This window comes from Rhinolophus ferrumequinum, chromosome 11 (genome assembly GCF_004115265.2).
Source record: "Rhinolophus ferrumequinum isolate MPI-CBG mRhiFer1 chromosome 11, mRhiFer1_v1.p, whole genome shotgun sequence".
Taxonomy (NCBI): Eukaryota; Metazoa; Chordata; class Mammalia; order Chiroptera; family Rhinolophidae; genus Rhinolophus; species Rhinolophus ferrumequinum.
Genome location: NC_046294.1, coordinates 35358840 through 35380596, shown reverse-complemented (window position 1 = coordinate 35380596; position 21757 = coordinate 35358840). Strand labels below are relative to the sequence as shown.

At 51.1% G+C, this 21757-nt stretch overlaps 1 protein-coding gene across 2 annotated transcripts; it reads right to left on the bottom strand.

The window, feature by feature from the left end:
• Positions 1 to 161: 161 nt before the first annotated feature.
• On the bottom strand, positions 162 to 21582 carry IGSF22 (immunoglobulin superfamily member 22). 2 transcript variants are annotated; one of them, XM_033119842.1, is made up of 24 exons: positions 21506 to 21582; positions 21165 to 21318; positions 19784 to 19914; positions 16934 to 17065; positions 16553 to 16689; positions 15283 to 15382; positions 15159 to 15198; positions 14778 to 14952; positions 14023 to 14136; positions 13337 to 13499; positions 12436 to 12708; positions 11251 to 11535; positions 10494 to 10618; positions 10264 to 10405; positions 9834 to 10130; positions 8481 to 8783; positions 7341 to 7514; positions 7016 to 7144; positions 6094 to 6390; positions 5536 to 5624; positions 5139 to 5331; positions 4141 to 4440; positions 2731 to 3060; positions 162 to 1405 (listed from the first exon to the last, which is right to left on the bottom strand). In XM_033119842.1, exons 3-24 carry the CDS (start codon positions 19887 to 19889, stop codon positions 1335 to 1337), a joined length of 3975 nt encoding a protein of 1324 aa, XP_032975733.1. In that variant the 5' UTR covers positions 19890 to 19914; positions 21165 to 21318; positions 21506 to 21582; the 3' UTR covers positions 162 to 1334. The 2 variants fall into 2 exon arrangements, with proteins under 2 accessions (XP_032975733.1, XP_032975731.1); XM_033119840.1 differs by lacking the exon at positions 21506 to 21582 and having other exon boundaries at positions 21165 to 21335.
• Positions 21583 to 21757: the final 175 nt, after the last annotated feature.

The following is a 21757-nucleotide window of genomic DNA, read 5'->3' as shown; positions in this document are numbered from 1 at the left end:
GCTGCCCTGTCTGTCTGTCTGTGTGGTACATGCCTGTCCTGGAGAGGAGGGGGTGGGAACGTGGAGCCAGGGCCCTGGATGTCCTCACAGCTTGGGTCACAGTCCTGGCCAGTGCATCTTGGCGCCAGGCTGGCTCCCTGGCTCTGGTAACACTGTACTGGTTGGAGTGGGTCTCACTTGACCAGTCACGTGTGTGTGGGTGAGGATGTAGTTCAGGAGGATGGGGGATGGGTAGTAGTCGCCACTGTCCACATTTGTCCTTGATGCGCTTGCCTGTGCATCAGGTTCCCCAGTGTCTTCCTGCTGCCCACCTCCTCCCTTCCTAACCCCAGACCTGCTGCCTGCTCCGACACAATCCAGATTCCCTTCCAGCATCTTCTCTCTCCTTGGACTCTGGGCTCAGTTGAACAGATGGGAGGAATGGGATTAGACTGGGTGATTCATACTTTGGATGTGAAGCCCTGGCAGAATAATGTGTCCCCCCCACTCCAGGGACATTTGCATCTTAATGGGCAGTGCCCTGACCCAGAATTTGAAAGGGAAGCCTTGGGTGGTGGTGAATGTGCCATTAGTAGATAGGTTGCATAGTTGCGGGGATGTGATAGGAGACTCAAAGTCCCATGTGGGTGTTGGATGAATCAGTGATTTTCAAGCAAGGATTTTTTTTTTTTTTTTACAGAAATCCCTGGTAGAAGATAGAAAAAGAATCAGTAGAGGAAGGAGGCTCAAAGACCCCTATCTTTTGTTTCAAGTCCAGTAGCTTCTTAAGATTTTTTTTAAAAAGGAAGGATTCTGCTGCAAAACCTAAATTTGAAAGCTAGAGCTGGATGACTAATCCTTTGTAGCTCTGAGATGCTCTAGTCCTCAAAGAGTGGGAACCCTACACACATAAGAGGCAAGGTCCTGATCCCATAAACCCTGAACTCTGACGACAGACCTGCCCAGTCTAAAGAAATGGGACAGAGCAGGATGGGGAGAAGGATGAATCTGGCGACACTTGCCTATCCATGCCCTGAGAGGAGAGAAGGCAAGTCAAGGCCCAGTCACAGGGGAGCTGGCCCCTCCCCATGTGGGTGGGTGTGGACCAGGCTCTGAGCTCTGGGTTTTGTGCATCCCCGCCCCACGCCCATTTCCAACCCCTAGGTCCAGGCTGTACACCACCCTCAGGAACAGGCAGGGGTGAGCTCAGTCATTTATTGTCCCATCCCTTCACTGGATGTTGACATTGACAAGCACCACAGAGCAAAGTGGGCTTCCCTCATGGGGACCATGCCCGAGACAGGCCAAGGAGTCCCACATCACAACGTCCGCCCGATGCCGGGATGGGCTGGAGCTCACATAAGGTACTTTGATTTCTTCTGCAGACTCTCCGTGACTGATGCTAGAATTGACTTGTCATCTTTATCTGAAAGAGCAAAACAAATAGTAGTGTTAATGGTGCTAGGAGCAAGGGGGACTTCATACAGCTGGACCTGTAGTTACTATGCAGGAACCAGGGGCTAGACCCTGCCTGGGACCCTCCGTCCTCCCCTGGGGCTGGCATGGCTCCAGTCCCAGTCTCTCAAGATCAGGTGAGTGTGTGGGGCCAAGAGCTGCCAGTTATTGAGCATTTAATATTTGCCAGGCACTATTTGCCTCGTGCCAGGCACTTCCATGCACTATCTCATTGAAGCCTCAGAACAGCCCTAAGAAGTAGAGGAGAAAACAGGCTTAGAGTGGCTTGCCAAGGTCACACGGCGGGTCAATGGTGGAGCCAGGACCCTGGGCCCATGTGCTTCCAACCAGAATTAAGTGGTCAGGGATCTCGCTATCGACTGAAAGCTGGCTATCTCCCACAGCACCTTCCCTGGCCTAGTTCTGTCACACAGTTTAACAGTAGCCACTCTGAAGGCTTCACCTCAGTGCCAGACACGTAGCTGAGTACCTGAGGGACAGAGCAACAGGACATGGGCCTTTTCCCAAGGAAAGGTAGCTATACCACGATGAAAAATGTCTGTCACCACGGTGACGATGGACACTGATGGAGTGCCATGGAGAGTTCAGGGAGTGGCAGGGGATGTGGCTGGAGAGGGAGTTGGGGTGGGGGAGGGGCCCTGTTGGTTGGGATTTTGTGAGAGGATCACGGGACAGCTAGGAGGGAGTGTAAGCAAGAGGGAGCAAGGCAGGTCAGCATGGCATCGGGAGTTCATTGCTACCAGCTGTGTGGGCGGGAAGACAGTACCCTGTGTAGGAAGGACTAAAATATTTCCCCTCCATGTGTACACATGAGCAGAAACGTGGCACAAATGTGCAGAGGGAGAGCTTCCACTAGCTTCCCTTCCATCCTCCCCGCATTTGTGCCTCCCATCTGGCCTAGACCAGTAGTTTTCAATCTTGAATCACTTGCAAAAATTTGTAAACATCAAGATTCCTTCCAGGACCCTGCCAGAGAGATTGTGGTTGGTGAATCTGGTTTAGGCCTGATCACCGGTGTCTTTTTCAAGGCAAGTGTAGGCCCAGCAAAGATTGCAAACCACAGTCCGCCAAGGGCTTGCAAACCTCCACATCTGCAGGGGCCAGGCACATAACAAATGACATTGAGGATGGAGAGTGTGTATGCCACCTGATGGCAGATTAAATAAAAGTTGCCAGCCATGCAAAGAGAGTCAACAGCCCACGAGACACCACTTTGTGCCTCTGCCCCAGAAGGGATGCAGCCCGCCTCCTGCCCCCATGCCATGGCACCCTCACCATAGACGGTGAGCGTGCAGCTGCTGCGGTCCTTGCCCAGCTCGTTCTCCACCAGCACGCTGTACTCGCCACTGTCTTTGAGTGTGCAGGTGGGGATGACAAGTGTACATACGCCACTGGTGGAGTTGTACCAGAACTTGGAGTTGGCTGTGATGTTGACTTCGCCCTTGTAGAGGGTCACAGTGGGCCGCGGGTTCCCAAGGAAGGCGCAGGTCATGGTGCAGTCCTGGCCGCGCAGCACTGTGTGTGGCTTGAGCGGGGTCAGGAAGCGAGGCGCGTGGCGCCAGTCCTTCTTCTGGTATGGCTTCAGCTTGGAGCTCAGGTCCTCGACTGCATGGGGGGATGCAGAGGCTGTTAGCACCCCCAGATCCCCACCTGTCACCCACTGTCTTAGAGCTTGGAAGGCGCTCCACGAGACCCAGCTCGTGGAGCCCCAATGACCTGGGTTAGATTCCCAGATGCCGGCAACTCTGGAGCCTTTTCACTGGTTCCTGAAGTTCCCCTTCTGCCACTCTCCCACCCCCCTTGCCACTTCAGGGTTCCCCGACCTAAGCCAGGTCCACGGGATTTTACACTTTCCCAGACCCTGGAGTCCTAGACTTCTTTCCAGCCACCAGCTTCCCAGACCTGAGCTGTTATTCAACTTTTAACTCTCCGTCCAAGCTTTCCTCAATGTCATCACAGCCCCCTTGGTCTCAGTTCTCTCCTATTTAGCCCCTCTTTTCACATTTCCTGACACTGTCCCCACCCTTAACCCCTTCCCTCCAGGGTTCCTGGATGTCAGTCACACCTGCTCCCTGCCCGTTAGAGATCCTTCCCAGTGAGGGTTTTAGAGACCCCCTTGGCTCAGAGAGGACAACATCTCAGCATCCCCCCCCCCACCAGTCCATCCGGCCCTCCACTGTCACTCGGCCCCCCAGGGCACCTCCCCACCACCATCTTAGCCTCACCCCTCAGGGTACCCCAAAGGTATCTTCTCTAGGTTTCCTGACCTCTACTTTCCCCCCCAGCGACCCTGACTTTCACCCTTCCACCTCAATGATCCTCTGATTTCACCTGAAGTCTTGGGTACCCCCAGCAACTCTTTTTTTAAAAATAAATTTTATTGGGGAATATTGGGGAACAGTGTGTTTCTCCAGGGCCCATCAGCTCCAAGTCGCTGTCCTTCAATCTAGTTGTGGAGGGCACAGCTCAGCTCCAAGTCCAGTTGCCTTTTTCAATCTTTAGTTGCAGGTGGCACAGCCCACCATCCCATGCGGGAATTGAACCGGCAACCTTGTTGTTGAGAGCTCGCGTTCTAACCAACTGAGCCATCTCGCCACCCCACCCCTGGCAACTCTTATGTCACTCTTATGTCCCCAGTATCAGGGATCCCAGATGTAACCTGAACCCCCAAATACCCCGACTCACTCTTGTCCTTGTTGACGAGCCAAGTATCCTTGGAGTCGAGTGGGTCACTGTCACCAATTTCGTTCCGGGCCAGCACTCGGAAGTAGTACTTCCTGCCAGGGAGCAAGCCGGTAACTGTGTACTTGTTGCTGAAGACGCGTTCTGCAGCTGTGAACCAGGTGGCAGTGCTGGCATCCCGTTTCAAGATGACATAGTGGGCCTCACCATCCTCCTGCACGTCAGGGCTGTGGTTCCAGGTCAGAGTCACCGTATTGGGGACCTCCTCAAACAGCTGTAGGTTTGTGGGTGGCCGTGGTATATCTGGAACAGTCAGAAGGTCCATCACCACCCCAAGGGACCTGAAGTATTGTGCCCCCACCCCAGCCACCTGCCAAGCCCTTTGAGTCTCAGGCAGCTGGCTTCTTGGGAATCAAAAAGAACTGTTAATGAAGTATAGCGCTGCTATGTACTAGCCCTGTGAACTTGGGCAAGTTACTTATCTTTTCTGAGACCCAATTCCTTATTTGCAAAAATAGGGCTAAGCAATAACTATCATAGAAATGTTGGGTAAAATGCCTGGCATGTAGTAACTTCAATAAAAGTTCATCCCTTCATCCTTTGGGGGTTTAGGGCTTTATTTAAAGCTTCTAGCCCTAAGAGGTCACCCCGATTTTTAATGAATTCATCTCCATCTGTTCCTCCTGCCTGTCACTGGTTCTCTCTGCTCTCTTTTTCCGACCTACTCTGCATATGTCCCAAAGCTCACCAGATATGACTGCAGAAACTGAAACAAGGGCTTGGTCCTAGTTCAATGCCCCTGGGGCTTCAGCACAGTGAGAACATGTGGAAACCCACCCCATGAAGGCAAAGGCTAATGAAGTCTTACTTTGTGGTGCCAGAGAAGCCTTCACTACCTTAAGGCAGGACTTTATAGTAGCAGGAACTCAAGCAGCAGTGGGGAACTCTACTTTGGGGAGTGTGCAGGGATTGCTCCTCGAGGCCCCTGCCCACTGTCATACCTGCCACTCGCACATGGATGTCATAGTGTGCCTCTCCAAACTCATTCTGGAGCAAGATGCGGTACACCCCGGAGTCGGAGCGCTTGGTGCTATTGATGAGGAACTGGGAGTAGTTTTTGCCTTTGGTGATGGCTTCCCTGCCCTTGGTGGGAATGCCATCTCTCTGCCAGATCACGTTGGGTGGTGGTGAGCCCTGGTGGTGACAAGAGATGGCACCAGGAGTCACCCAACTGGTACTTGGGGGCAGGCCCTCCCCCCCAATGTTGAGGAGTCTCCTGCCAGGTTGTAGTGCCAGATATTGGGCGAGGGGCAGAGTCAGAAGCAGAGACTACAATAGCTACAGCAGCCATCTTGGCTGAGTGGTGGGCATCTGGGGCCAGGGTCAAGAATGACTCACGGAGAAGGCGGCATGGATGCAGAGGGCTGTCCCAGCACGAACCACCATGTGACTTTTCAGCCGGGCACTGAGGTCAAACTTGGGGGCAGCTGAGATGGAGGAAACAGAAATGGGGGAATGGACCTCTCTTTCCAGAAGATCAGCTTTAAGCTTCCCCTCCAAAGCCTTTCCCAACCTCTCCTCCTTCATGTCCCCGTTACAGGACATACAGATACTAACAGCCCTGCATTACTGTGAAGCATTTGTGTTCTCATTTGTCTCCCTCTACTAGTATATAAAACGCTTGAGGGCAGGTCCAGTGTCTTATTTGTTTCTGTATCCCTTACACTTCCCTTGGCATGCAGTAGATACTATTTGGCACATAATCAATGTGTTTTGTTTTTTTGGCAGGGAAGCTCCTGGGGGTGACCCCTGGCTCTGTCCAGGCACAGTAAGCTTGGACGACTTTTCTTAATCACAGCAACACCCAATTTCCCTCTGGGGGATGAGGTCCCAGGGAGGAAGGTTTGGAAGCTAGGACGTTGGGGCCCACACCCTCAGCCCTCTCTGTGTCCTCACCTGGTGGTGGCATAGCACGGACCCCGTCATCCAACTCCACAGGCTCCCCAACCCCAGCCTCGTTCACAGCCCGGATTCGGAAGAAGTATTTCTGCCTCTCAGTGAGGCCTCCCACCGTGTAGCAGGTGCCTGAGATGGGGATCTTTGTGCACTTGGACCACTCCTTGGTGTCTTCAGCCCGCATCTCAAGGATGTAGCCAGAGGGCGGGTCTCCCTCCGCAGGCTCCCGCCAGGCCAGGGAGATGCTGGAGTTGGACGAATCAGACACGTGCAGGCCCTGCACCAGGCCTGGCGGTTCTGGGGTGCAATACACATCCAGTCATCCCCCCCAAACCCATCTCCACTAACTCCACACCAGTTTCACACTCAATAACCCTGAAACCTAACTTCACCACTTCTACCTCCAACTCCCGTTAGTTAACACCCTCGATATCCAACCACGCACACTCCAAATTCAATTCTCTTACTGACTCAGTACTTTCACCCTCGAAGTCAATACCCTCCAAATTCAACTTACCCTACACATTCAACCCCTCTGTATTCAACGCCCCAGCCCTTAACCCACCCTTCTCTACCATATCCTTTCACATGCAGTATCCCCACCTCCCCTCCTAAACACGACACCCTCCATACCCATACTCCATCCTCAAACATGCTTCTACTAACTCAACTAATACTAGAAATACTCAAAGTGTGATAAACAACTGATTTCCACCCTGCCTCCTCACGGTCCCTGGCACTCAACCTTTATTTGCTGGCTTTTCCAGGTCTGAATGCTGTCCCTCCAACAGGCTGGGAGCTCCCAGAAAGTGAAGACTCTTTGACCCCCCTCCTGTTAGACTTTCCCAAAGAAGACGTCTTCTCTCTCTACCTTGAATGGCTAATTCTACTACGTATGGGTGCCTGGCAGCCCCAAACTCACTGACAGGGTCTTTGGCCACCACTGAGTTGGATGGCATACTGGGATGTCCGGGGCCTGCCTTATTCACAGCTATAACTCGGAATTCATATTCTGTATCCTCCAGGAGACCATCCACTGTGCACTTGGTGTCTGAAATGGGAATTTGAGGGGTTATGAGGCCCGGAGGCCCATGGGGCGGGAGACCACAGACTGAGGGGACATAGAAGAAAGGGTTAAACCTCAGTGGAGGTGGGGGAGGGAGTATGCTCAGAGCAGCAGGGGTACATGGGTCCACCCAGCAAAGTCTCCCTCAGTCCCTCCTGGGTCTCTGTCCCTAGAAACTCACCCTGGATGGGGTCCTTGTTGACTGGCACCCACAAGTTACTGCCTTTCTTCCTCCGCTCCACAATGTAGCCGAGCACTGGGGCTCCCCCATCCTGGGTGGGGGCATTCCATGTGATGGTCACGGCCTCTTTGGTCACGTCAGTCACTTGAGGCTGGGAGGCAAGACCAGGGGGCTCTATAGGGATGGAGAGAGGACAACGGTTAGGAGAGAGAGCATGAAGACACTTGCCCATTCCATGCTGACTTCTCACCCCCTCTTTAAAAAAACACCTTAAACCCATGATTCTTAGATCAAATGAACTGGGAAGGAAAAAACACAACACCAACAATTAGTGTCTAAGTCCTACATCCCGATAATTTATTTGGCCTGGGGTGAAAGCCAGGCACTAGCATTTTAAAAAGATGTTGGTGATTTTAATGATTCAGAATCACTGACTTAAACCTTCCAACCTGTGTCACCCCTAATGCCCTAGTTCTGAATGTACTTTCTAGACACATTGGGACATGCGATCAGCTGGGAGTAGTGTAGAAAGTAATTAATTAGTACCATGTTTTCCCAAAAATAAGACCTAGCTGGGCAATCAGCTTTAATGCATCTTTTGGAGCAAAAATTAATATAAGACCCGGTCTTATATTATATTGTATAAGACCGGGTCTTATATTATAGTAAAATATGACTAGGTCTTATATTAATTTTTGCTCCAAAAGACGCATCAGAACTGACTGTCCGGCTAGGTCTTATTTTCGGGGAAACACGGTAATCATAATTAAAATATTGATGTTGTCCAGGGTTTTCTTCAGAATAAATTTAGCATGGTTTCAAGGTTATCCCTCAAGTAACATCACTCTCACTTAGATTCACGATGATTTCTGGAATGGAGAAACAAGCGGAGTCAGTTCCCTGGAGTTGTGCACAGTTCTGGGTACACACAGGAGTATGTTGTACATGTGTTCTCACTGGAAAAAGTTGAGAATTCCTGCCCCAAACAATGTTGTGTTCTTGCTCTGGAATCCATCTATCTCATGGGGCAGCTAGAGAAATGACCTTGTGTAGTTCCCCACAGACCAGCATTCCTCACTGGCTGAAGGCCCCCCTCCTGACCCCTGAGTTCCCCACTGACCACGGGGCTATCTCACTGACCAATAGGATTTCCTGCAAACACTTCGTCTGTCTCCAGTGGATCGCTCACTCCTTCCGAATTGACCGCCAGGATACGAAACTGGTAGGCTTTGCCCTCCTCCACTTTGTTGGTAGAGAACGTGGTGACTTTGCTGTCCACTTCGCCTATTTTAACCCAGGACTTTTTGCCGACTGCCCTCCGTTCCACTATGAACTGGGTCACAGGCCGCCCACCGTTGTCCTTTGGAGCCTTCCATTTCATCTGCACACAATTACCCGAGAGCTCCAGGAACTCCACCCGGCCCTGGGGAGGCTTGGGACGGTCTGAGGACAGAAGATAGCATCAGAACAGGGCTTTGGAGCAAAGGATCAGAGGGCTTCATCCCACTCGCTGGAGGTCCAGCCAGATTGGGACATAGCTAGATTCTGAGCTTTCTGGATCGTTTCTCTGTGTCCACTGCGCTTCCTTCTAAGACTTGTCCAAAAAGTTCGATCCTTGCCCCCCTGAGACTCCTGCTTGCCTAGGAATGGGTGAACTGGAGACCTGCGGGGCCCCTTCCTCGGCTGATCCCCTCCTTGTCCTCTTCCAGACAAGATCTCCCCCTTTTCTGAGCTTCCAGAACTCCAGTGCTTGCTGGTATTACAGTCTGCCTTACGTTATAATTACATGTCTACCAGTTTTCATCCCTTTTGGGTTGAAGTACTGCTGGGGATACTTCATTTCTGCGTCCCCAGTACTGAGAACACAGGAGGTGCTTAGTCTTGCTGCTGAACTGACCTGAAACTCACATCTCCCCACCCCGCAGCTTCATGGAGATGCAAATGGAGGAGGTCATGATGGTGTGTGTGTGTTGCATGTCGAATGTTATTAGTTCACGAAGGCCATCTTCTCATCTCTTTCCTTAACCTTATGTTCAGACCCATCCCAAATCCTTCCCCACATCGTACCATCTTTTCCTCAACCTCATTTTATCCTCAATCCTATCTCTCACCTCCCCTCACTCCATTTCACTTCGAACCCCAGTACTCTTTGCAACCAACCTCACTTTCATCCCTAAATCCCATCTTTCTTTCACCCCATTTTCACCTTACTTCCAAGCATGTCCTCATCTCTCAGTCAATACTTAAGTAACATTAGAAGGTGTGCTTTAAAAATCACTTGAAATAGATACTTAAAAAAGTCACCCTGTTCCATAAGAGAAACTGAGGCTTAGGCTACCCAAGGCCACCTGGTTAGGAAGACAGGAAGTGGGGCTGCTGGCTACAAAGCCAGCACTCCAATCCCATTCACAACCCAAAGGACTCTGTCCCCAATTCTATCCTCTGAGCACCAGGCAGTAGGTGCGCCCAGCCCAGCCAGGGTCCTGCCCTCACCCAGCACGTTAAGGTGCACAGTGGCTGTGGCTGAGCCGTGGTCGTTCTTGAGCTTGAGCAGGACAAGGCCACTGTCCTCGCGCACGCAGTTGGAAATGGTGAGCAGCGCCTGGTCTTCTCTGCGCTCCATGGACACGCGTTCTTCCTCTGTCACCTCCACGCCGTCTTTGTACCATGTCACTTTGGGCAGCGGCTTTGCCCGGAAGGGCACCTTGATGTTTGCCGTGTGGCCCACCTTCACGGTCACGGGGTGCGCGGCCAACGCTTCCAGCACCGATGGGTCGATGGTTGGAGGATCTGCAGGTTGGGGCGGTAGGGAAGGCTCGCCCAGCAGAGATGGGGAAGGAGTCAAGGGGATGGGGGAGGGGCTACACGCATGTGGGCGGGGCTGGCGTGGTTGAGGTTTCTCTACAGTGGGTGGCGACCTTACCTGCAACGAATACCGAGGCTTCGCTCTCTGCGCCCTTTGCCCGGAAAGTGTACTTGCCCTCGTGCTCCGGGCCCATATTGGGAAAGATGAGCTTGTGCACGGCACCCTGTTTCACGATCTGCACGCCGGGCAAATCCGTGATCTGGGAGCCAAGAGGTGGGCGTGAGTGTGAGTGTTTGCCCGCTGGCCCCCTTCCTCCTTGGTCCCTTTCCCTAGGCCCTGCTCCCGACCTCCTTGCCGTCCTTCAGCCACACGCCCTCCACCTTCTCGTCGTTCAGTACTACGCACAGCTCCGCGGGGCTCCCGGTGGCCGCGTGCACGTCGGACATCCCGCTCTTCACCGTGGCCAGACGCTCTAGAGAGAAAGGGAGCAGAGGTGTGCTTTGGGAAGAGCCAGGTGTGCTGCGTCTATCAAAATTATTTATGATGAGCAGGAGGTTTGCAAATGGTCAGTGTGGGGATGGGAGCAAATAGGTGAGGGGTTGGGGGAAAATCAGTGGCACTGGGAAATGGTGATCAGGAAAACTGGGAGATGGCTAATGGGGGGAAGTGTTGAGGAGCATCAGAGGATGGTCAGTGGGGACTAGGATGCTCAGTTGGAGATGGGGAACAGACGGTGGGGATGCAGGTGGTTAGTGGAGTTGAGATGCTTAGTTGTGGTTATGCTGGTCTTGGGATGCCCAGGGTTATTGGGAATTGAGGGTGGTCAGCGTCCGTGGGGAATGGTCAGGGCTAGTGAGTAGGGACTGGTCAGGGTCAAAGAGTGTGGGATGGTCAGCGTCTAAGAGACAGAGATGTTCAGGCGCTGGGAGATCAGAGATGGTCAGAATTTGGCAGATGGGGGCTGGTAAGAGTGAGGAGGTAGAAACTGAGCATAGACTGGGCGAGGGTTGGAGTCAGTAGGCGGGCTGATCAGTGTCCAGGGTAGGGAACTATTAGGGTCTGGAGAGGGTTTGGTCAGTGGGGACTGACAGGGTGAGTGTGTACCCTCTACGGTGACCATGGCAGTACTGAAGTACTCAGTGGGGTCTCCGTCCTGCATGGCCACCACAGTGTACTCGCCCCCGTCACTGAGCTGTGCATCGTCAATGATCAGCTCTGCTCGCTTGCCCTCGTGGTTCATGCTGTACTTGGTGCTACGCTCCAGCAGCTGCCCGTTCTTCTTCCAGCGCAGCGTCACATCCTTGGATGTCAGCTCACACTCAAGGCATGCACGGCTCTTCTCTTTCACACGTACATTCTTGAGGGTGCTCACAAACTTGATGGGGATGCCTGAGGACAGATAAACATTTGGACCTCCTATATCCCTTTTCTGCAGCTCTGCAGAAACACAGGGACTTGTGACATGGAGTGTGTTTGTGTGCAACATGTGACCTATTGAGGTACCTAGCAGGGAGAGTCCCAGCTCTGCCCCTTACTTGCTGCCTAACTGTATGCACTGCATTCACTGAGTCTCAGTTTCCTCCTATGTAAAATGGGATAAATGCCCCCTGGGAACTCTAGCCATAATTACACTGTCTCTCTGGTGTCTGGGCTTTTACATATGTTGTTCCCTCTGTGGAGAATGTCTTCTCCTCTTCCTCTTTCTCTTCTACTTTTTGTTCTTCTTGGTAAAGTTTGGTTATCACCTCATCACATCCTTTCTGACATCACCAGGTGGTACCCTTTCTTTGGGCTCCCCCAGCTTCTGTGTCTCCCTCCATCACAGCAATGATAATTCCACATCACATGTGTCAAGTGTGGTTCACATGTGTGACATGCTTCTTGGTGTAGCCACCATCATGTGCAACTCTCCTCACAAGCTATATAATATGAAAATGTGAGCAGGCAAGAGTAATGTACTATAATATATGATATGAGAGCTACAAAAGCTAATTTCTTGACCCATGATCTCCCAGCTGATAATAAGACCCCAATGTATCATGACTCCTTGCTTGAGAAGTTCTGTACTAATTCCATTTCCACATCTGCCTCTTCCACTAGACTAGCAGTTAGTGAGGAGGAGAACTCTTCTTTTTACCCATCACAGGGCCTTGCAAAGAGGAGATGGATTGATGATGGATGGATGGAGGGAGGGATGGATGGATGAATGGATGGATGAATAGATGACTGCCCACATGGAGGTTACTGTGGCATGAAGCCCTCCCCTCAAGCTCCGACCCAACCACTCACGGTCAATAGTGAGCTGGGCCTTCTGTACCAGGTCCCCCACCTCGGCAGAGAACTCGCCGCTGTCACTGAGTCTAGCATCCTTAATCTTAAGTGTGTGGGTCAGACCATCCTCGGACACTGTGATTTCATACTTTTCATCCCTCTTCAGCTCCTTCCCATTGAACTTCCACACAAAATCGGGCACTTTCTTGGAGAGGCGGATCTCAAACACAGCTGTCTGGCGCTCTGTCACCTTCACTGGCTTCATCTCTCCCAAGAACTTCAGTGGCTCATCTGCAGCAAAAAGTAGGAGGGGCAATTACTGGACTGCAACTCTGTTCTCTCCTGAGGCGTGGGATGGTGAAGAGGGCATGGAGACTCAGATGTCACTGGCCACCTGTAGCCCACAGTTGGGGAAAGTATCGTTCTCTTCATTTCTCTTGTGAATCCTGGAGTCCCCTCCCATGATGTTCTTATGGTCTCCTCCCCAGTAATGTTAACAGCTATTTTAAAAAGCACTTATGTAGTTTTAGATATGTGCCAGGCACTCTTCTAGCCAATTTGCACATATTAATGCATTTAATTCTCACACAGGTAGATTCTACTATTATTCACCATTTTACAGATGGTGAAACTGAGGCAAAGAGAAGTTAAATAACTTGCCCCAAATCACACAACTCGTAAGTGACAGAAGCTGGGATTTGAACCATCTCTAACTCTAGAGATGGTGCCCTTCATCGCTGTACTACATGGTGCCATGGCAGTTATTATCTCACAGTCTTCTCCCTTCCACCCCACATTTCCCTCCTGCATGATTTCCCACTCCCATGCAGTCCTTTCCTGCATAGTCTTCTCTTTCATAGCCCCATGGACCCCATCCCTGGCTATTCCTCCTCCCTGACCCTCATGCCCACATGCCTACCCAGCACTTTGAGCTCAGCAGTCATCCGTTTGTCACCCACGGACAGGCTGTAGATGCCTGCATCATTCATAGTCACGTTGGTAATAACCAGCATGTACTTGGTGCCCATCTGCTTCACATCGTACTTTCCCAGGGAGTACTGGATCCTCAGTGGTTCATTACCCTGCCCCGTGAAACAGGTAGAAAAGCTGCTGAAGCGGTTTAGGAGAAGATTTCCAGAGGTCCCCATTCCTCAAGGCCAGTCTAAGCTGGAGGGTGCCATGTCTACCTCTCTAAGATCCCCAAACACACCCAGAGGCCCCAAAGATCTCCCTAGACTCATTATGTGGCTTGGCGAGATCCAGGGTCCCTGCTTCCCCAAGGCCTAAACTCTTAATAAGCATGAGTTCATTAGATGCTTTCTCTTAGCTCTTCAGTGGCCTTCAGGACTATCTAACCCAGCATTTTCAGATGGGTAGACTGAGGGATAGAGAGAGGAAAGTAACTGTCCCAAATCAAACAGCAAAGTGGGGGAACAGCTAAGAATACAGCCCAGTTCCCACCGAGTTTCAACCATACCAGGAGGCACTCTCTTGATAGGATGGAAGACAGGATATGGCTGATGGATAATGAGAGGGTCTGGAAAGGGACGGGGTGCAGAGAGGAAATGCTATTGCCAGGGGGGATCCTGCCAGGTGCTTTCCCACCTTGACCCATGTCATTTTCATATTGGCGTCCTTCAGCTCCATGATGCATTCAAAGCACACGGTGGTGTCAACCTTGGTCTCTATATCTTCCAGGGGCTTCAGAATCCGGATGGCCTAAGAGATTGAGATAACACAATGGCAGGTGTCAGGGCCATCTGAAGCCTGCCCAGTCTGTCCCCAATCCTGGAGGAGCCTCCCACGGCTCTGGGGAGAAATGACTAGGCTGAATCGATAGCTGTGTTTCCCCCCACCCCCTGCCACTGATTTAGGGGAAGACAGATATGATGGAGGATGAGAAAAGCACCATCATTCATGGGACAGTCACTATAAACCTGGGCTCATTACATAGATTCTTGAATTCCAGTGTAGATGCTTAATTATTCTGAGTTGGTTGACTGAATGAATGACAACAATAACATGGAAACAAAAGAAGAAAGTATAATTGTCATTTTGCAGATGAGGAACCTGAGGTTCAGACAGACACCCAAGATCACAGTTAATAAGGCATCAGAACTGGGATTTGAACCCAGGTCTGACTGAGTCTGAAGTCCATCCGGGAGTGGTGAAGAGAGGAGAGGTAGAAGGAAGGTGCTTTGAGTTCCTTTCCTGCTTTTGCTGTAGAGAGTACGCCTTTGAGTCTGTGTGTGTACAGGATGAGGAGACCTTGCCACCACGAGACACACAGGCACTAGCACTTTTGGTAAGATCCATCCCCCGTTCTGCACACCCCTGCCCCCCACCCCATGGGTACTGACCTCCACTTCTACTTTCTTCATCCCTTTGAGCTTCTTGAGCAGTCCCCGGAAGTCAGTGAAACCATACTCTATGCAGACCTTCTCGAAGTCTTTCTTGGGCACCTTGGACAAAATCTCCAGCATCTCTTTCTCATCTGTCACCTTCTTCTGCTTCTTCTTGGGAGCAGGGGGAGCCCTGGGAGGAGGTGGGTGCCAAGCTTGGACTCAGCGACTCCCTCTGAAGACAGAGGGAGCCTCTCCTAACTTTGAGATGCCCCTCCCTGCTCCATGTATTCTCGGAGCCTCAGCCATTAAATCAGGGTGCTGTTGAGAGGCCCTCGAGAAGCTCTAGCCTGGAGGACGGGGCATAGCACTATGGGCAGAGGAGCCGCCCAGCCTCACCTCTTCTTCAACATCTTTTTGAAATCCAGTTTATCTTGACCTGAGGACAGAGAGAGAGGGACAGGGTCAGACAGGGGGAGTTTGGTCCTTAAGAAGAAAGGCCAGGAGGAGGGGGCTGGCTCACTTTCTGTCACCAGCAAGGACACGGTGTAGATGGCATCTGCATGGTCATTGCTCGCAATGCACTTGTAGTTGTCAGAGTCATCCAACGTCAGTGGCTCCAGCTGGATCAGAGTCAGGCTATTAGTAGAGGAGCGGGGAGGGGACCACAGGGAGACTTTCTTCGAGATGAGGAAGGAGGGCATTTTTGGAGGGGTAGGGGGGGGACTGAGTGTTGGGTGTATGTGTGGAGGTTTGCACAGCCTCCATGATTTGGAGGCACCAGGGAGCAGTCTGTGTGAGTGTCTGTTTGTAGCCTGATACTGCATCCGATTCTCCCCCTCAGCTGGAGCTCCTGGAAGACAGGGACTTCCTCTGAGCTGTCACTCTAGCTGCAGTTTCTGGCACTGGGCTGAGTACTCCTATGTTAACACATTCTTCCTTTTCCTGCCAGGCACTAGGCTGAGCCCCTGAGGAAACGGTGAACAAGGCTACTTTGGTGCCTGCAACAGGGCGCTTACAACCCAGGGGGCTTTCAGAAGTGCTTGCTGAAAGAATGCGTTTGTGTAAAGGGTGGCCAACAGGGGGACTCTGGGGCAGTTTGTATTGTGCTGTGGGGGCTGATGGTCCAACAATGGGTTTTTATGGGGAGAAAGAACCAGCTTTGGTCTGTGGGGGAGAGGGGAGGCTCTTTGCCTTTCACAACGGAAGTTGGGGCTAGACCAATTGAAACAGGAGTAATTATAGGCCTAGGTCGCCCAGAGACCCATCCCTCCTTTTCCTCAAAGGATCGGGAACCAGAGGTTGCAGAAGCTGGTTATACTGAAGGATTATCAGCTGTTGGTAAGACTTTCTGGAAGGCTCACTTGAAGAGCCCAGGAACCCTAACCCTCATCCTTACTTTATGACCAGCCCCTCCCTCTGTCTGGGTCCACTTCAGCTCAGCTTCACTCCACCGGCTATGGTCCCGCCCCTTTCTAGCCACTCCCTTAGCGCTGGTCTCTGGGTCCCTTGGTTCTCTCACCTTCAGGAACACTCATTCCTTCGCTTCCATTTGTTCTGTCTTTGCCCTAGCTCTGTCTTGCCCTGCCCCTAATTTTGGTTCCCCGCTCTGGGAAAGCCCCAGCTCCTGACTGGACTCTTATCCTATCCCTCCTCTAGGGCAATGACAGCCTCTTTTCCCATCTCCCAGTTCTTGGGTGGCTGTCTTGTCCATGAGAGGACCTGTGCTCCCCCGCTTGGGTTCCCCAGCTCTGGTCTCATCGGTAACTGGATCTCAGGCTCAGACCCCGCACCTTCAGCACGTGTTCCTTGTTAATACTGTCGTAGAACATCTTGGCCGACTCCTTGATGGGGATGCCACTTTCCCTCTTCCAGGAGATGTTGGGTTTGGGGTTCCCCTTCACCTGGGCTCGGAACACAGCTTTATCTCCTGCAGTGGGCACAGGACACGTGTTCACCTCTTAGCCTCCAGGCTGCACCTTGTGCCTGCCTCTCCCTCCTCCCAGGGATCTCGCCCCAGCCCGGGCAGAAGAGGAACCATTGGTCTGGCTCTGCCAGGGTTTGTGTATTGGGGACAGTGGTGGTGGTGGTAGGGGGTGGTGGGGACACTGGGGAAGAAATGGAAGCACCCAGGAGCCTGGGGAGATACAGGGTGGGGTGGGAGGGTGACGCACCCTCAGATGCAGTGACTGGATGAGGCTTCTCCATGAACTCAGGGACGCTCTGGCCCTCAGGGATGTTGGAACTCCGAGTCACCAAACTGAAGAACTCTACAGTGCTTGAGGACTTCCTTGTCACGACTTCCTCTGTGGCGGCAGGGGAGAGGTCAGAATAGGCTCCCGGCAGAGCTCAACTCCAGACCAGAGCACTGACCTTTTCTTGGGGGGATGGTAGAGCACTTTAGGCCAGCGCCAGCAAGACTGGCTTTGGCTAAGAAAGGAGGCCCTTAAGAAAAAAGGAACCCTCATACACTGCTGGTGGGAATGTAAGTTGGTACAGTCACTATGGAAAACAGTATGAGGTTCCTCAAAAAATTAAGAATAGAATTACCATATGACCCAGCAACCCGAAAATTTAGAAAATATTTATCCGTAAAGATATATGTACCCCTATGTTCCCTGCAACATTATTCACAGTGGCCAAGCCATAGCAACAACTGAGGTGTCCCATCGATAGATGATTGGATAAAGAAGATGTGGTACATATATACAATGGAATATTATTCAACCGTAAGAAAAGATGAAATACTGCCATTTGCAACAACATGCATGGATCTTGAGAATATGCTAAGTGAAATGAGTCAAATGGAACATGTTGAGAACCGTATGATTTAACTCTTATATATAGGATATAAAACTGAAAGCAAAAATGAACAACATAAACAAACAAACGAAAACTCAGAGACACAGACCTCAGTATAGTCAGTGGTTATCAGAGGGTAAGGCGGGAGGGAGGAAGGTAGAAATGCGTAAAGGGGGTCAAATATATGGTGACAGGAGATTTGACTGCATGGTAAACACACAATGCAATATACAGATAATGATAGAACTGTACACTTGAAACCTATATAATTTTATCAACCAATGTCAGCCCAATAAATTAATTTTAAAAATCTGAATAAAAAAAAGAAAGGAGGCCTTTAGAATGGATGGGTTATTGTATTTGGCAAATTTTAAACAGCAGGGGGAGCCAACTCCTCTCCCACCCCCTCACTGGTCTGTCACCCTTACTGGGCCATGGACCTGAGTCCTAATTTTCTTTTTCTTTTTTTTTTTAAAGAAGAAGCTTCTCTTTTGGGATTTTCTTGATCACTTGTGCTTCTCTCCTGGAAGTCCTGGTCCCACAGTAGCATTAGGAGGGGCTGGGCCTGCTCCTGCTGGTAGCTTAGCTGAGCTCTGCTGTGGGCCTTCTCCCTGCCCTTCTGTGGGTTCTGCATTCATTGCCACGGGAGCAGTGATACCTGAGTGGGAGACAGGAAACATTCCCACTCCAGTGGGACTACATAAGGGAATCTCAGGATCTGCAAGAGTATACTCAATATGGTAATATAATTTTATATTTGGGAAACAAAAAGTTGTTCTTTCAATAGAAACTACAAGACACAACATCTTGTTGGCTAGTGAGTTAATAATTATTCGGAATCGTGGAGCTCTTTGTGTCAGGAACTGTGCTAAGCACATTTCAGAGATTATTTTATTTAATCCTCTCAATACCCCAGTGAAGTAGGTGCATTTATTATCCCCACCAATCTGAAGGACTGAAAAGCAAAACGTGTGTTAAGAAGCGCTGTGGCCTGCTGTTGAATAGTGATCAGAGGTCTCAAGCAGTGTTCAGGCTGCACTGGCCTGTACACCTTTTATTTGACTTCAACAATGTTTAAACGAAAAGTAGCCTTACATAGAAAACTTGAGAGACTTCACATAAAAATTCAGGTTTCTGGATTCTCATATTCCCATATGGTAACATGCAGTGGGAGGTGACTACAACGGCCCCTTTAGATGAAGTATGTCCTCTCCAGTTCACTTCCGTCGTGTTCCTGCATTTAAATTCCCTGCCTGGACCCTACTGACCAGTGGTTTTAAATTTTGGCTGCATATTAGAATTAGACCTAGGAGAGCTTTAAACACAAACACCTGATTTAACAGTTGGGTGACACTAAGGTGTTGCTATTTATTTCCCTCTTGCCCCCCCCACCCCCCCCTGCCCGCCCCTCCGCACTCACGCAGCCAGCACTGAGAATCACTGCCATAATTACTTGAGTTTGCAACTTCCGGTCTCAAGTCCCAGTTATTCTATATGCTCTGCCTCACTGACGAGGAGGGGTCGGCAGAGCGTGTTTATCTGGCCTTGACCTCTGTGCACAGAGGACGATCCCTCCAGGACGTTGAAGGAGGGGCAATGACCTGAAGGAGGGGCAATGACGGGGAGGATGCATATTCAATATCCTGGCCTCTGACCGTCTTTTAATCACTTTTCTCTAGAGACAGGACTAAAACAATCTGTTCTGCTCTGAGGCCATTTCTCAGCTTTCCCTTGGATCTGCCCTCCCCCAGGTCTGGTCCCCAAGGGATGAGATCCTGGAAGCTTAGGTCACTTGTTTATGTGTTTATCTTCTCTCCACTGGCAGCTCAAAGTCTCTGATTTCTTAAGTGGCACAGGGTCAGCATTACTCATGTGTAGACGAGGTAGCTGCCTCCCTAACTTCCTCCATGCTGAAAATTGCACCATCAGAGGGACAAGCTTTTGCCTATGGCTCTGATCACCTCAATTACGGGCCATCAGTTACTCACACACAGCCATGGGCTTGATTTTTCCTGAGATGTTTTCCTGGAGATCTGATCTGTGGATGAATAGCCGACTGGCTGAAGCTTTATCCAAGTACAGATTAGAAGCACAGGCTGGGAAAGGGTTGCTCTTGGGCTTCTGAAGGGCCCACGAGTCACAAAGACTGAGGCCACCCAGGGGGTGGATGTGGAGAAAGACAGGCTGCCCCTTTCGCATCCCTCCCATCCCATTCTACTTGCCTCCCGCGATCTTGGTTGTCTGAGAGAAGGTCTGCACATGGGTAGTGGAGCTGGAGAACTCCATGGACACATGTTCCTGCACCATCTGCTTATGAACGGTCGTCATGGTGACATCAGGCGTGGGCACTCACCTGGGAGGACCGGGAGAGGATGAGGCCATGAAGGATAAGGAAGGGAGGAGGAGCGAGATTCAGAGACATTCGTGCGTGTGTGTGTGTGTGTGTGTGTGTGTGAAGGTACGGGGGCAGGTGGACACGGGAGATAGCTGTGCACTGGAGAGGGTGAGGAGAAGTTGGGCAGCAAGCTTCTTCTCCCTTCTTCCCTTTGTATCTCACTTTCCCAGGCTGGTTACAGAGACCAGTAGGCCTGTCCCCCAATGAGTAATCCTAAACCATTCCACGTTCTGGGAGGAGGACGACGTGAGGTGTAGGTTTACCCAGTGAACTAAGTAAGGCCAGAGGGAGTCGAGGGTACCTGCCCATAGTACATGGAACGAGGGAGGCAGTGCTGGAGGCTTTATCAGAAGGACGTGAAGTCAGACCTGAGAAGGCAGTTTCTGACTAAGCCTTGGGAGCAGGCCTTGGAAGAAGCTGTGGATTTTCTTCCTGGGCCCCAGGACCCCTGGCCGCGGTGGAATGCTAAAGCCAGACCACAGCGCATTTCTACAGCTCTTTTGTTTGCGACACAGTTAAGACACAGGTTGACTTTTTATTTCTTATACTTTTTTTTTTGAATTGGTAATTCAATCACATAGTTAAAAAATAAATACCGGTATAAACAGGTATATGAAGAGACTCGCTCCCACTCCTGAGCCCGTCCATCTCCCAATACTCCCTAAACAGGTAACCACTGGTGTTCTCTAGGCTCCTTCTGGAGCTCCTTTGTGAAAATATGAATATGTCTTTGTCCTCGCCCGCTTTTTCACATGTAGCCTATCGTACACAGCATTCAGCCCATTTCTTTTTCACTTCGTAAATCTTGCGGCGATCTCCCCATACCAGTTCATAAGGTTTCCTCATTCTTGTTAAGAGCTACACAGTATTTCAATGAATGGATGTACCTGTCTAACTAGCATGGCAGTTTTTAACCCCCTTTTTTTTGTAAATGAGGAAACTGATGTCTGAGAGTAATGACCTGTCTAATGTTACTCAGACTGGAATCCTAGCCTCTTGACTACCAGTCCAGTGCCCTTCCAGGGGACCCCAAAAACCCTGTTCTAAGCCAGGCAATTCAAGGCTATCTCCCCCCAATGATATATCTCTGTGGGGCCTGTTTCTCCCTCTGGGTTCCGAGTCGACCCCTATCCCAGCTCTTGCTGTCCCGCTCTGGGCACAGAAAGTAGCAGTCTCTGCTCCTTCTTGAGGGAAGAGGGAAGTCTTACCTTTGCGTGACCAGTCTCTCCTAACCCTCAGATGCTGTGTTCACGGCTTTGGAGGCGCAGTTATTGCCTGGGCTGTAAACTGGCCAGTCTCTTTCTTCCTTTTCCCCAATAGTGAGGCCACCAGGAGTCACAGGTTCCTTAAATGTCTGGTCCCCTGGGGGCGATCCCTTACTGCAGCTGCCCCAGCTAGATGGCACATTGCCTTTTATTTGGGTGTGGCGGGGGGGGGGGGTGGGTGGTGGCGGTGGGAGGGGGGAACAGGGAATGGGGAAATGAGGCTGGAGCCAGGGCAGAGGAAATGCTGGGGGCGGGGTTGAGGTGGTGGCCCAGGGGTACTTTACCTGTTCCCTTGTGGCAGAGATTTTGGTTCTCGCTGCTGCTGGGTGGGAACTCTCTGAGCTGAGGGGCTCAGTATGTATGTGTGTATGTGTGCATGTACAGTCCAATGGGAAGGTCTAGAGGGTCTTCCATTTTGCATAAATCCAGGGGGGCACCATTCATGTTGCACTCTATATACGGGTCCTGCACAGCCTGAGTGACCTCACAGGACCACCCTGGGGGAGGAGAAGGAAACGTTGGCCCTCCTCCCAATC